Genomic DNA, 14,684 nt, shown 5'->3' with positions numbered 1-14,684 from the left:
TGATCACTTTGTTAAATGCAGTAACCCATGTAGTACTCAGTTCATAGCAAGCCCTCAATAAATGTGAGCTATTTTTATTATTATTGTCACACTTCTAAAATGTAAATCTGGCCAAGTTATGCATTAACTTGAAATCTATCAACAGTTTCACACTGTCTACAAGATTAAGATCAATAGTATTAGTATGGCATATAAGCACTGGAGCCTGTTCACCTTTCTAGCTTCACTTGCCAGGACTCCCCTGGAGCCTATTTTCCAGCCATTCTGAAATATATATCATACCCCCAAACTTGTTCGTTCCCCATATGCTCTTTACATTTTGTGTGGCATACACACCTTGTCTTTCTGATTCATGTTTATTCCTGCAAGGACGTGGAGAAAGGGGAACCCTCTTATACTGTTGGTGGGAATGCAAGCTGGTACAGCCACTCTGGAAAATGGTATGGAGGTTCCTCAAGAAGTTAAAAATAGAGCTACCTTATGACCCAGCAATTGTGCTACGGGATATTTACCCCAGAGATACAGATGAATGGATAAAGAAGATATGGTTCATAGGTACAACGGAATATTACTCAGCCATCAGAAAAGATCAATATCTACCATTTACATCAACATGGATGGAACTGGAGGATATGATGCTAAGTAAAATAAGTCAGAGATAGACAATTATATGGCTTCACTCATATGTGGAACATAAGAAATAGTGCAGAGGACAATAGGGGAAGGAAGGGAAAACTAGAGGGGAAGAAATCAGAGAGGGGGGCAAACCATAGGAGACTCTTGACTCTGGCAAACAAACTGAGGGTTGCAGAAAGGGAGGTGGGTGAGGGGGATGGGATAACTGGGTGATGGGCATTAAGGAGAGCACATGATGCAAAGAGTACTGGGTGTTATTCACAACAAATAAATCATTGAACATTATACCAAAAACAAATGATGTACTATATCTAGGCTAATTAACTTTACATTTAAAAAAATGTTTTTAATAAAGAAAAAAACACATGAAAATACACAAATTTACAATATTTTTAACCTCCTGACATTCAAGGAGAGGCAATGGGCTGAGCTAGGGAATAGCATACACAGGTTGATGTAATTTACCCATAGTGTGTAACACTTGGATTACATTTTGGTTTATAGTTATCTATTCATTAAATTAATTAATACTGAAGTATGGCATGCAAAGAACAATGGTGATAGTGAACCTCAAAAAACAGTCACGATTACTTCATGTCAATTCAACTGAGGCCCTAAATATAAAAGAAACTGTGGAATGCATATCAACTGCTTATAGTAATGGAGGGCACATGGTAAGTGCTTAATCAATGGGATCCACCGTTGTTGGATTAAAGGGTGGGTATCAGACAGGAAATCCAGGATGATGCACTTGCACTGGCCATAAAGACAGAGGAATCCATTCTAAAAAGCCCTTTCCCAAGTGGTCCCCAACTTGGCCAATGCAGTGGGGAAAGTTACTCGTACCTCTGGCAAGAACTTTCAACAGGGGAAGCAACTCAAAGGCTCACAGGAGCTCATTACTTATGACAGTGACGCAAAACACAGTATCCTCTGGGTATCAGGGGGCTTTTCTTTCTCCTTCCCAAGCCATGGCCTTTGGATTTGAAAAAGCCTTTGGCTGAATTTACACGAAGCTGGAAGACAACTCTGGATCTCAGGGAGAGAGTAAGTTAACCTTCAGGATGATCCCCAAAGGCACAAGTTTCTATCATGCTCTGAAACCTGCCAAAACCTTAATGTGAACTTAGGTTTGCTTCAGGCTCCAAGACAAATAACTTTGTTTTATGACCCAGGCAGCATTTCCACGGAATAAACAGGGGGACAGACTATTTTCCAAAAAACATACATGCCCAGACTACAGAAATCTAAGACTATCGGAATAGGGATGGTGTTTGGAGGGGTCATAGCTGGGTAGAGGATTCACAGGACCCAAAAGTAGGAAATGATGGGAAGGAAGAGCTCCATACCCTCCAGGTAAGTGTAATCACTTCTATCACCTTTCTTCTTTACTTTGCATTTCCCACATTTATGATGTGCAGGATAAAAATTAGAATAACTAACATTTCATAAGTATTTCTTGTGGACCAGAAACTCTGCTAAGCTTTATATGCATTCACTATTTTAATTCTCACACCAACTCAATGAGGCAGGAACTAGTTATCCCTATTTTGCAGAAGAGGACAACGATTAAATAGCTAAACTTACTTGGTTAAAGCCACACGGCTGGCACTGGTGTGCCTGGGGTTTGACAATCCAGCTCCAGCTGATAAGAGTTTGAGCTTTTGAGAGACTGTGGACTCTGGGAAACAAACTGAGGGCTTCAGAGGGGAGGGGGGTGGGGGACTGGGATAGGCCGGTGATGGGTATTAAGGAGGGCACATAGTGCATGCTGCACTGGGTGTTTTACGCAAATAATGAATCATGGAACATTACATCAAAAACTAGGGATGTACTGTATGGTGACTAACATAATATAATAAAAAATTATTATAAAAAAAAGCTTGCGCTTTTAACCGGTATTCTATGCTAGACAATAGGTAGTCTGAAGCCACACCATCTAGAAAGATTCATAAACCAGTAACTCTCATTTCCTTTCTCCCTCTCTCTCCTTCCTACAAAATTTACTGAATACCTAACATACGTGCCCGGCCCTGGGTCAGGTCTTGAGGAAGAGTCTCTGAATTTACGTGACACACAATCGATTGGGGGAGACATGCAAGCAGTCTGAAAGACAGGGGTTTTAAATACTATGATAGAAATAAACAGAGGACACGTACAGGGGTCTGGAAAAGCCTCTACCGCAGACTTTTAGAAAGCTACCTCTTTCAAGAAATGTCCGTGGACAAATTTTTTCAGCGAGTCAGCATTTAGTCAAGGCATTGAAATTTAGCATTTGTTGAAGCCTAAACCTTCATCAATTAGACTTTGCCTCCGTCCTTATCCTACTACAGGTTAAAAGGTACTAATGTATTCCAGTTTGTGGAATGATCCATGTCTAGGCCCAGGACCACATGGGGCAGGGACAGGGGGACAAAGGATCCTACCGAGTCCCAGACTCTAGAAGGAGAAAGTTTGAATATGCTTTGCCACAGTCTGCTCCATTTTCTGAGATTGTGCCTATCCTGTAGCAGAAACTAGTTTGCTGATAAGGCCAATGGGGCTTCCAACAACACAGACATCAGGACTCTACTAACTTACCAGAGTATTGGTGTCTTTCTTGTTAATTAAGTTTCGTTTGGAGTTAATTAAAGTAGCAATTCATAGCCCAGAAATAGTAAAACAGTAAAGAAGATCCCAAAGCTATTATCAATATTTTTGAAATAAACACCAATGGAAATTGTACATTGATGATATCAAGTAGCATAGGCTAAGAGAATGTATCAAGGTTGAATCTGTGTTTCATCAATGACTAGCTACGTAGGACTATAGAAAAAGCTAGTTTACCTTTCTGGGTTTTGTTCCTTACATGAATAATGGGAATAATTCTACATACCCTACATAATTACAAGAAACAGTATGATTAAGCACTTAGACCACAGCCTAATCCCCAGTACAGCACATGTGATAAAAACATTATACGAGCCACACTGTTGTTTTAAATGTTTTGGTAGTCACATAAAAGGCCAAAACAAATAGGTAGAATTAAGTTTAATAATATTCAATAATATTTAATTTAGCCCAACATATCCAAACTTTTATTACATCAAAATATTTTACATTGCTTTAGTTTTTTATTTCAATAAGTTATAATAATGTAAATAAAATTGAGCCTTCAGTTTCTTAGTCCCACTGTCCACATTTCAAGTGCACAGCAGCCACAGTGAACTGCCCTAGCACATGGAGCAGACATCATAAGCACTCACCTAAGGAGAGGAGGGACAAATCATGGCTCCAGCAAACCAGGGATGGGTTGATATCAGGCAACTCCTGATAATTTTGTTAGATGTGATCATGCCTTTTGCACACAGAAGAAAATTCTTCAGAGATACAGATAATGAAATGGCATGAGGACTGAGAATTGCATTAAAATACTCTGGCAAGAAAAAATGAAAAATAGGGATGGATGATGCAACTATAATACAATCATTTTTTAATCTGAGTGATCAATATACGAGAGTTTACACTACCATTATCACTATTTTATATATGTTTAATATTTTCACTAAAAATGTGTTAAGTACTGGTAACTTAGTTGGAAAATGAAAGGGCATAATTCAGTGGGTCCTTACTATATGCAGGGCTAGGTTTGGTATTTATTTATTATTTTATTATGTTCATTTAGCCAGCATAGCGTACATCATTAGTTTTTGATGTAGTGTTCAACAATTCGTTAGTAGCATATAACACCCAATATTGGGTGTTATTTTTTTTTAATTTATTTTTATTTTTACAGTTTTCCCACCTTTTTTTTAATTAAACATATGATGTATTATTGATTTCAGAGGTATAGGTCTTTGATTCATCAGTCTTATATACTACCCAGTGCTCATTATATCACATTCCCTCCTTAATGTCCATCACCCAGTTACCACATACCTCCACCCCTCTCCCCTCCAGCAACCCTCAGTTTGTTTCCTGAGATTAACAGTCTTTTAAGGTTTGTCTCCCTCTCTGATTTCATCTTGTTTATTTTTTTTCCTCTCTTCCCCTATGATCTTCTGTTTTGTTTCTTAAATTTCACATATCAGTGAGATCATATGATAAGATAATTATCTTACTCTGACTGACTTATATCACTTAACATAACACCCTCTAGTTCTACCCACGTCGTTGCAAATGACAAGATTTCATTTTTTGGTGGCTGAGTAATATTCCATTGTGTGTGTGTGTGTGTGTGTGTGTGTGCATGTGTGTGTGTGTATATGTATATGTATATATATGTGTATGTGTGTCTGTGTGTGCATATATACATATATACACCACATCTTCTTTATCCAGTCACCTGTTGATGGACCTCTGGGCTGTTTCCATAGTTTGGCTATTGTAGACATTGCTGATATAAACATTGGGGCGCAGGTGCCCCTTCGGATCACTATATTTGTATCTTTGGGGTAAATACCCAGTAGTGCAATTGCTGGGTCATAGGGTAGCTCTATTTTCAACTTCTTGAGGAACCTCTATACCGTTTTCCAGAGTGGCTGCACCAGCTTGCATTCCCGCCAACAGTGTAAGAGGGTTCCCCTTTCTCCGCATCCTCGCCAACATCTGTTGTTTCCTGACTTGTTAATTTTAGCCATTCTGACTGGTGTGAGATGGTACCTCATTGTGGTTTTGATTTGTATTTCCCTGGTGGCAAGTGATGTGGAGCATTTTTTCATGTGTCTGTTGACCATTTGGATGTCTTTTTTGGAGAAATATCTGTTCATGTCTTCTGCCCATTTCTTGACCAGATTCCTTGTTTTTTGGGTGTTGAGTTTGATATGTTCTTTATAGAACTTGGATACCAGCCCTTTATCTGATAAGACATTTGCAAATATCTTCTCCCCTTCTGTCAGTTGTATTTTGGTTTTGTAGACTGTTTCCTTTGCTGTGCAAAAGCTTTTTATATTGATGAAGTACCAATAGTTCATTTTTGACTTTGTTTCCCTTGCCTTTAGAGATGTGTCTTGCAAGAAGCTGCTGTGGCCAAGGTTAAAGGGGTTGTTGCCTCTGTTCTCCTCTAGGATTTTGATGGATTCCTGTCTCACATTGATGTCTTTCATCCATTTTAAGTTTATCTTTGTGTATGGTGTAAGAGAATGGTCCAGTTTCATTCTTCTGCATGTGGCTGTCCAATTTTCCTATCACCATTTGTTGAAGAGACTATCTTTTTTCCATTGAATATTCTTTCCTGCTTTGTTGAAGATTAGTTGACCATAGAGTTGAGGGTCCATTTCTGGGGTCTCTATTCTGTTCCATTGATCTGTGTGTCTGTTTTGTGCCAGTACCATGCTGTCTTGATGATCACAGCTTTGTAATAGAACTGGAAGTCCAGAATTGTGATACCACCAGTTTTCGTTTTCTTTTTCAACATTCATTTGGCTATTTGGGGTCTTTTCTGGTTCCATACAAATTTTAGGATTATTTGTTCTAGCTCTGTGAAAAAAGTTGATAGTATTTTGATAGGGATTGCTTTAGAGGATGAGAATAAAAATACTGGCCTCCCAATCTCTGACCCTGGAGGCGAAAGTTCGGGGCCACACTCCTCAGTGCACCCTCAGAAAAAAGCAGTCAATCACTCCTATGTCCCTGGTCTCCGGTCACACTCTATGCTCACCCAGTGTGTGACCAAGTATTTCTATCTCAGGCACACGACCCCATTTTGAGTCTCTAAACCCTCAGACTCTGCACTGCGCTCATGCACCACTCCTCCCAGGGCAGGAAGGCGGTTCTCACTGCTTCTGCTGCTTGCTGGGCCCTTTCTTGGAGAGCAGTGGTGCGACTGGACCGTGGTTCATGGTTTATGGCAACCCTGAGCTGACAGCCCACTCCTGGGCTCACTGTTTGCAGCCAGCTTCCCCACTCTGATGCCTGGGAGCTCTGCCACACTCAGGTCTTCCTGTGACCTGATCTTCCTATGACCCAAGGATCCTGATATCACACTGTCCAAGGTAGGGTTCTGCCCCCACTTAGCCACATGAGTGATGTCTCTCACCAGAGCAGACTTCTAAAAGTACCAATTTTATGCTCCGTTGCTGTATCACTTGCTGATAGCCAGCTTATGGAGGCTGCAGGTTTGGTATCTGAAACAATTCTCTGAAATAGTCAGTAGTGCTTCCATTTGAAGGATAAAGAAATTGAGGTTTAAATGACTTTCCAAACTCATGAAACTAGTACTTGTATTCAGGCAATACAAAGATATACACATTGTCCCCCAACTTCACACATCTTTTGATTCAAAGGAATACATGGATAATGAAACAAAGGAACTACATTTGATGATGATGATCCATTGTATTGAAACAATCATATGACATAAGGCTAAAGAGGAGGAGACCCTGGTATTTATGCAGCAGCTACACCAACAGCCAGAGAAACTGGGTCTCTATCAATGTAAGTAACTTGCCCCAGAACACAGTTGGTCACTGTTAAGATCTAAAAGATCTAAACCTACTCGAGAGTAATTTTCTCCCACATTTTATAACAACTAATGTCAACTAGGATCTGAAGTCTTGAGCATCTTGCAGATGGTAGCCCCTTTTCATGAAGACTCTATGCATGTTTCCCAACTTTTAGACATGTGAGAAGGGACAAAGTGTGAAGTCCTGGAATAATCTAAAATATGACAAAGCCAGTCAGTCTGTCAGGAATTTGGGAGGCCAAGGGGTCTCATAAAAAGGCTAATTACATCCTAGGTTTGACTCAAAGTGCACATTTTAAGACTTACATACTTATGATCACAAATGTGTACGTGTGTGTGTGTGTGTGTGTGTTTGTGCTTACTTTTGTAGATTACATACACCAACTGGAAAATGGATGAAAAGCATCTTCAAGTAAAGAAACTAGAAGTTACCATTTGGATCCTTGATTTAAGAAAGAGATTTAATTTAAATTCTGGAGCAACAATGATTCAGGCAATTGATGCTTAAAAAGACAGCCTAGATCACATTCCTAAATCTCTTTAAAGCCTGTCAGACTTTCTCTTTCTCTCTCTCTGTCTGTCTGTCTGTCTCTCCTCCCACCTGCTCCCCCATCCCTGGAATTTTAAGAAGCAGACTTTACCCAAACTACTTCCTCAAAGTGAGAAAGAAATTTTGAGAATAATTTTTTTAAAAAATAACAATGTTGTGATACCATGTGCCCAAATCTAATTATCCTTCTTATTTTTTTTTTCCTATAGGTAAAGTCACACTATATTTCTCTCCTGTGAACTTCAGAGGTTCCATGGAAAATAATGTTACCGAGTTTATCTTCATGGGTCTTTTCCAAAATGAGAAAGTACAGCAACTATGCTCCTTTTTGTTCTCATTCTTTTATATCATACTCATGACTGGAAATTTTCTCATTATAATGACCATTCAAAGGAGTCCAAATCTCAACTCTCCAATGTACTTCTTCCTTAGCTTCCTTTCCTTTGTGGACATCTGCTATTCCTCTGTTACAGCCCCCAAGCTGATTGTTGATTCCCAAGCCAAAGTCAAGAGCATCTCTTTTGCTGGTTGTATGGTGCAGCTCTTTTTCTCCCATCTGTTTGGCTGCACAGAGATCTTCATTCTCACGGTGATGGCCTATGACAGGTATGTGGCTATCTGTAAGCCTCTACGCTATATGACCATTATGGACCGGAAGGTCTGCTCTGTAATGGTGGTAACCTGTTGGTTAGGAGGGTTTGTGCATTCCTTCATCCAGACCATCCTCACTGTACAACTGCCTTTCTGTGGCCCCAACCTGATTGACCACTATTTCTGTGATGTCCACCCCTTACTGAAGCTGGCTTGCACAGACACGTACGTGGTGGGGCTCATTGTGATAGCCAACAGTGGCATGATTTCCCTGAGCAGCTTTGTCATTCTTATGGGCTCCTACATTGTCATCTTGCTTTCCTTTAAGACCCGTTCATCAGAGGGGAGGCGCAAGGCCTTGTCCACATGTGCTTCCCACATCATAGTGGTGATGTTGTTTTTTGTCCCCTGTGTCTTTATGTACCTAAGACCTTCCACCACTTTCACTGAGGACAAGATGGTGGCTGTGTTCTATACCATCATCACACCCATGTTAAACCCTCTGATCTATACCCTGAGAAACATGGAAGTGAAAAATGCCATGAAGAGACTGTGGATGGAGAGGTTGTTGGACAGAAAAAAGAGAGATTCTGGTGTGAAGCTCAGTGGGATTGGTATAGCCCCAGTTGTACCAGTTTCCACAAGGGTTGCTGGGAAGAAGTCAACTATCAGCCCTTAAATCTTATCCCATGAGATACAGTATAATACAGCATAGTCTTGGATTTGAAGTTGAAAGACCTAGTTTGAAGGGCCTATTCTACCAGTTACTAGTAGTTTGACTTTAGGCAAAGAGATATTCTCATTGGGTGAATTAATTCACCCAATGAATGAAGATATTCTCCTGGGTGGATTAACTGTTTGTGCAGAGAAATCTGACACCCAAACACAGTCCATTTCATAACATATGGTACTGTTGCCTCTAAGCAATAATGTCTAGTGATGTGGAATGTCAGGTATATATATACTAATAAGGGAACATAAAGAAATATTATCAAAATTTGGAATGATACTAAAACATAAAGGAATGATACCAAAAACAAATGTTGACATTGACCTTGCTATCCTTTATTTTAAAATGGAGATAAAACTACATTTCCTACCACTTCCCAGGGTTATATAAAGAATTGCATGAGATGGAAATAAAGTTGGAAGCATTTTGTCAATGGTAAGGAGCTCTGAAAGCCAACATGACTTGCACCCATGAGACCCACAAAACTATAGCAAAGAAACAGTTCTTAATGGGCTCATGAGGATACAATGTGACTATTCCCCCAAGGGTTAGCCAGAGGAAGCAGAAAAAAATGCCTATATCCAAGTCTTTCCCTGAAAGAGGCTTATCTGCATACTTTAAAAGCTGATACCTAAGGGTCAGTTTCTGATTTAACACACATCTGGAGGCTGACTTCAATCCTCCCCAGAAACCAAGAAGGCCAGTGGACACCATCTCCCCCTTCCTCAAGCCTATTCCAGGTCATCAGTATCTCCCTGGTAAGAGCTTATATATACACCTGGTGCCCAAGCTTTTGATGTTTCTCCCCAGAGTATGCCCCCTTCAATCACCTGACTCTGGTGGGCAGTGGAGCTTGAATTCACTGGTCCCATAGGACTACATCAAATGAGCTAGGCCCCCCCACCCAAGAAATGACCATTTCCCAGTCTTTCCCTGAAAGAGACTTATTTCCTTCCTTTAAAGTTGTTGCCTGAGGATCTTTCAATTTGTTTCTTGGAGCTGATGAGATCTTCCGTTTTGAGATACTTACAGGTCTTGGCACACCCTCATCTACTGAAGGCCACTAAACACAGAAAAAACATCTTGCACACGGGTTTGACAGACAACCAAAAGCTCAGACCAGATTGAATGATTAGGTTCATTCCCTACAAAACACCACCTCATCTAGACGAGGAGAGGTGAAAACATCAAAATCTAATGATGTACTACATGTTGGCTAATTGAACATAATAATATAAATAAATAAATAAATAAATAAATAAATAAATAAATAAATAAATAAATAAATAAATTGTTTTAAAAGCCCGGGAAAGGTAGCTATTTTATCTAATGCACAGAAACCAACAGAGAGTCAAAAAAAAAAAAAAAAAAAAACAGAGGAATATGTTCCAAACAAAAGAGCAAGATAAAACCTCAGAAACTGGCCTTAATGAAATGATTAAGTGATTTTTCTGATAAAGAGTTCAAAATAATGTTCATAAATATGCTCAACAAGGTTACGGGAACAGTGCATAAACAAAGTGAGAATTTCAACAAAAAGGAAATATAAGAAAGTACCAGAGAAATCACAGAGCTAAAGAAAACAGAAACTCAACTGGAAAATTCAATAGAGGTTAATACCAGACCACATCAAGTAAAAGAAAGAATCAGTGAACTCAAAGATAGGGGAGTGGAATTCATCCAAACAGGAGTAAAAAGAAAAAAGGATGGAAAAGAGAACAGATAGCATAAAGGACTTATAGGATATCACCAAAGAGACCAATATTCTTATTACAGGGGTCCCAGAAGGAGAAGAGAGAAAGAAAGGGGCAGAACGCTTATTCAAATAAATAATGAAAACTTCCCTAGCCTGAAGAAGGAAATAGACATCCAGATCCAGGAAATTCAGACAGTTCCAAATAAGATATATCCAAAGAGACCCACAGTGAGACACTTTATAATTAAGTTGTCAAAAGTTAAAGATAAAGAATCTTTAAAGCAGCAAGAGAAAAACACTACGTTACATATTAAAAGAACCCTCATAAGATGATCAGCATATTTTTCACAGAAACTATGCAGGCCAGAAGGGAATGCATGATATATTCAAAGTGCTGAAGAAAAAAAAAAAACTGCCAGCCAAGAATATTCGACTTGGCAAAGCTGTCTTTCAGAATTGAAGAAGAGATAAAGAGTTTTTTGGACAAGCAAAAGCTAAAGGACTCATCACCACCAGACCGGCCTTACAAGAAATGTTAAAGGGAGTTCTTCAAAATAAACTGAAAGGACAATAATTAGTAACATGAAAGCATATGAAGGTATAAATCTCGATGGCAAAAGTAAAATACAATTAAATTCAGAATATTCCAGTGTTGTAATGGTGGTAGGTAAATCTCTTATAACTCTAGTATGAAGGTTAAAAGACAAAGTACTAAAACTAACCATAACTAATATAATTTGTTAATGGCTACAGAAGGTAAAAAGATGTAAATTGTGACATAAAAAACATAAAATGGGTGGACAGTAAAAACATAGAGCTTTAATATATATATTTGAACTTAAGTTGGTATGAGCTTAAAGTAGACTACTATAAATACAAGATGTTTTATGTAAATTTCATGGTAACCGCAAAGCAAAAACCTGTAATGAATACACAAAAGATAAAGGAAGGAATCTAAGCACACCGGTACAGAAAATCATCACAAAAAAGGAACACAACAAGAAGAAAGGAACAAAAGAATTACAAAGAGCCAGGAAACAATTAACAAAATGACAATAGTTAGTCCATACCTATCAATAATTACTCTGAATATAAATGGAGTAAGTTATCCAATCAAAGACATGGAGTGGCTGAATGGATTAAAAAAGAAGACCCAACTATAAGCTGCTTACAAAATTCTCCCTTCAGCTTTAATGACACACCCAGACCTAAAGTGAAGGGATGGAAAAAAGTATTCCATGCAAGTGGAAACCAAAAGAAAGCAGGGGTAGCTATACTTACATAAATAAAATAGACTTTAAGCCAAAGATTATAATAAAAAACAAAGAAGATCATTATATAATGATAAAGAAGTTAATCTAATGAGAGGATACAACATTTGTAAATATCTATGCGCCCAACATAGAAGGATCTAAATATAGAAAGCAAATATTAAAAGACATGAAGGAAGAAATAAACGACAATAAAATAATAGTAGGGGACTTCAGTACCCCACTTTCATCAATGAATAGATCATCCAGACATAAAATCAATTAGAAAACAATGGAGTTAAACTACATGTTAGACCATCAGGACATAACACACATTTCCAGAACATTCCATCCAACAGCAAAAGAATACACATTCTTCTCATGCACACACAGAATGTTCCCCAGGACAGATCATATGTGAAACCACAAAACAAGGCTTACTAAATTTGAGAAGACTGAAATCACATCAAACATCTTTTTTGACCACATAATGGTATGAAATAGAAATTAATTACAGAAGAGAACTGAAAAATTCACAAATATATGGAGATTAAACAATATGCTGCTGAATAACCAATGGGTCAAAGAAGAAATTAAAAGAGAAATTTTAAAAATATCTTTGAGACAACAAAATGGAAACAGAAACACAACATACCAAAACGTATGTGATGTAGCAAAAGCACTTCTAAGAGAGTTCATAGTGATAAATACTGACCTTAAGAAAATACAATGATCTCAAATAAACCACCTAACTTTATACCTCAGAAAACTAGAAAAAGAAGAACAACACCCCAAATTAGTAGAAAGAAGGAAGTAACAAAGATCAGAGCAGAAACACGTGAAGTAGATACTTTTAAAAACAATAGGAAAGATCAATGAAACTAAGAAGTAGTTTTCTGAAAAAACAAATAGACAAACCTTTAGCAAGACTTATGAAGAAAAAAAAGACAGGACTCAAATAAAAAATTAGAAATGACAAATGATACCACACAAATACAAAGGATTATCAAAGACTACTATGAACAATTATATGCCAACAAATTGGACAATCTAAAAGTAATGGATAAATTCCTAGAAACATACAATCTTCCAAGACTGAATCATGAAGAAATAGAAAATCTGAACAAATTAATTACTAGTAAGGAGATTGAATCAGTAATCAAACACCTCCCAGCAAAGAAACAACCTAAGTATCCATCAATGGTTGAATGGATAAGGAAGATGTGGTATAAAATACACAGTGGAATATTGTTCAGTCGTAAGAAGGAAGGGAATCCTTCATTTGCAACAATGCAGGTAGACCTGGAGGCATTATGCCAAATAAGCCAAATAAATACTGCATGGTATCACTTATATGGGGAATCTAAAGAAAAAAAAAGTTAAGTCAAACTCATGGAAACAGAGTAGAAAAGTGGTTGCCAAGAGCTGGCATGGGGGAATTTAGGGACAGGCTGAGAAAAGGGAACAAACTCAGCTACAAGATGAATAAGGTCGGAGGATCTGATGTAAAATGTGGTGACTATAGTTGATAACATTGTATTGTATAATTGAAATTTGCTAAGAGAGTAGAACTTAAATGTTCTCACACACCACCACCCCCAACTATGTGCGGTTGTGAGGTGATGGCTGTATCAGTAACTACACGGGGGAATCCTTTCACAATGAATATGTATATGTATACCAAATCACCATAGTACAGTTTAAATATCTTACAATTTTATTTGTCAATTATATCTCAATAAATCTGAAATTTTAAAAAAAATTTAAAGAAATTAAAAAAAAAAGTGTGCTGTGGACTGAATTGTCTCCCAGTAATTCATATGGTTGAAGCCCTAATCTTCATTGTGATGAAATGGTATTTGGAGATGGGGCCTTTGGAAGGCAATTAGAGTTACATGAAGTCATAAGGGTAGGGTCCTCTTGATGGGATTAGCAGGCTTCTAAGAAGAGGAAGAGAGATAGAACACTGTGTCCCCCACACAGACCCCTGTCCTGTGAGGACACAGCAGAAGGCAGCTTTGCAAAGAAGGAAGAGAGCCCTCTCCAGGGAACCAGATCCACCAGCACCTTAATTTTTGTACTTCTGGCCTCTGGAACTATGAAAACTAAACTTATGGTGTTTAACCCACTCAGTATGGTATTTGTTACAGCAGCTCAAAGTGACTCATACAGATGGTACAGGCTATGTATATTGATACTGAAAGAGCTTCAAAATACATCAAGTAAAAAAAACAAACAAAAAAAGCAGGTGTGCAAACATAGATGTAAAAATGATCATAATAGCTTGTTTGAAACCATGTGTTTATTCTCAGTTGTTTCCATTAACTCTCTACAACTCAGATACTGGCCTCTCTGCATTTAGCAGAAAAAGTTCTCTGCTGCTACAATCATCATCAAGGGAAGAAAAAGAGCCAATTAGTTCTCCATTCTGCGCAATCAATGATCAGTCCCCACTTTCTGTGGCCCATGCCCAGCTTTATGGCATGATGCCTTTGGCAACTAATTATACTCTAAGGAGCTAAGGCAAAGAGTGAAGAAAAGTTTGCAAAGAAGCAAATTAATGTCATCCCTTGGGGGGTTTTCAAAGCTGAGTATTCTTTTACCTCTTTGAGATCCCCAGGAGCTGTAGGTAAGTAATTAAAGGCATGACTGGAGGCTGGAAGAACACTGATGAGCCAGAGCTTGCAGTTCCAGACTCCTCCTGTAACAATACTGTGCAACCAAACCAGGACTCAGCACCTCCCAGTACCTCTGTTAGAGCCACCAAACAAGACATTTAGAAGTAGCTG

The 14,684-nt window shown here is 38.3% G+C and overlaps 1 protein-coding gene across 1 annotated transcript; it reads left to right on the top strand.

The window, feature by feature from the left end:
* The first annotated feature begins 7,881 nt into the window (after positions 1 to 7,881).
* On the top strand, positions 7,882 to 8,898 carry LOC123785132 (olfactory receptor 4S2-like). Its single transcript, XM_045786843.2, has one exon. It carries the CDS (start codon positions 7,882 to 7,884, stop codon positions 8,896 to 8,898), a length of 1,017 nt encoding a protein of 338 aa, XP_045642799.2.
* The last annotated feature ends 5,786 nt before the right edge of the window (positions 8,899 to 14,684 follow it).

The sequence above is a fragment of the Ursus americanus genome, chromosome 24, assembly GCF_024610735.1.
Source record: "Ursus americanus isolate L20-20 chromosome 24, mUrsAme1.1.p, whole genome shotgun sequence".
In the NCBI taxonomy this organism is placed as follows: domain Eukaryota; kingdom Metazoa; phylum Chordata; class Mammalia; order Carnivora; family Ursidae; genus Ursus; species Ursus americanus.
The sequence above is the reverse complement of the archived record's forward strand: the minus strand, read 5'-3'. Positions and strand labels throughout refer to the sequence as shown.

Coding starts and splice junctions, on each gene's coding strand:
- LOC123785132 (XM_045786843.2), top strand. CDS start 7,882: ATGGAAAATAATGTTACCGAGTTTATCTTCATGGGTCTTTTCCAAAAT.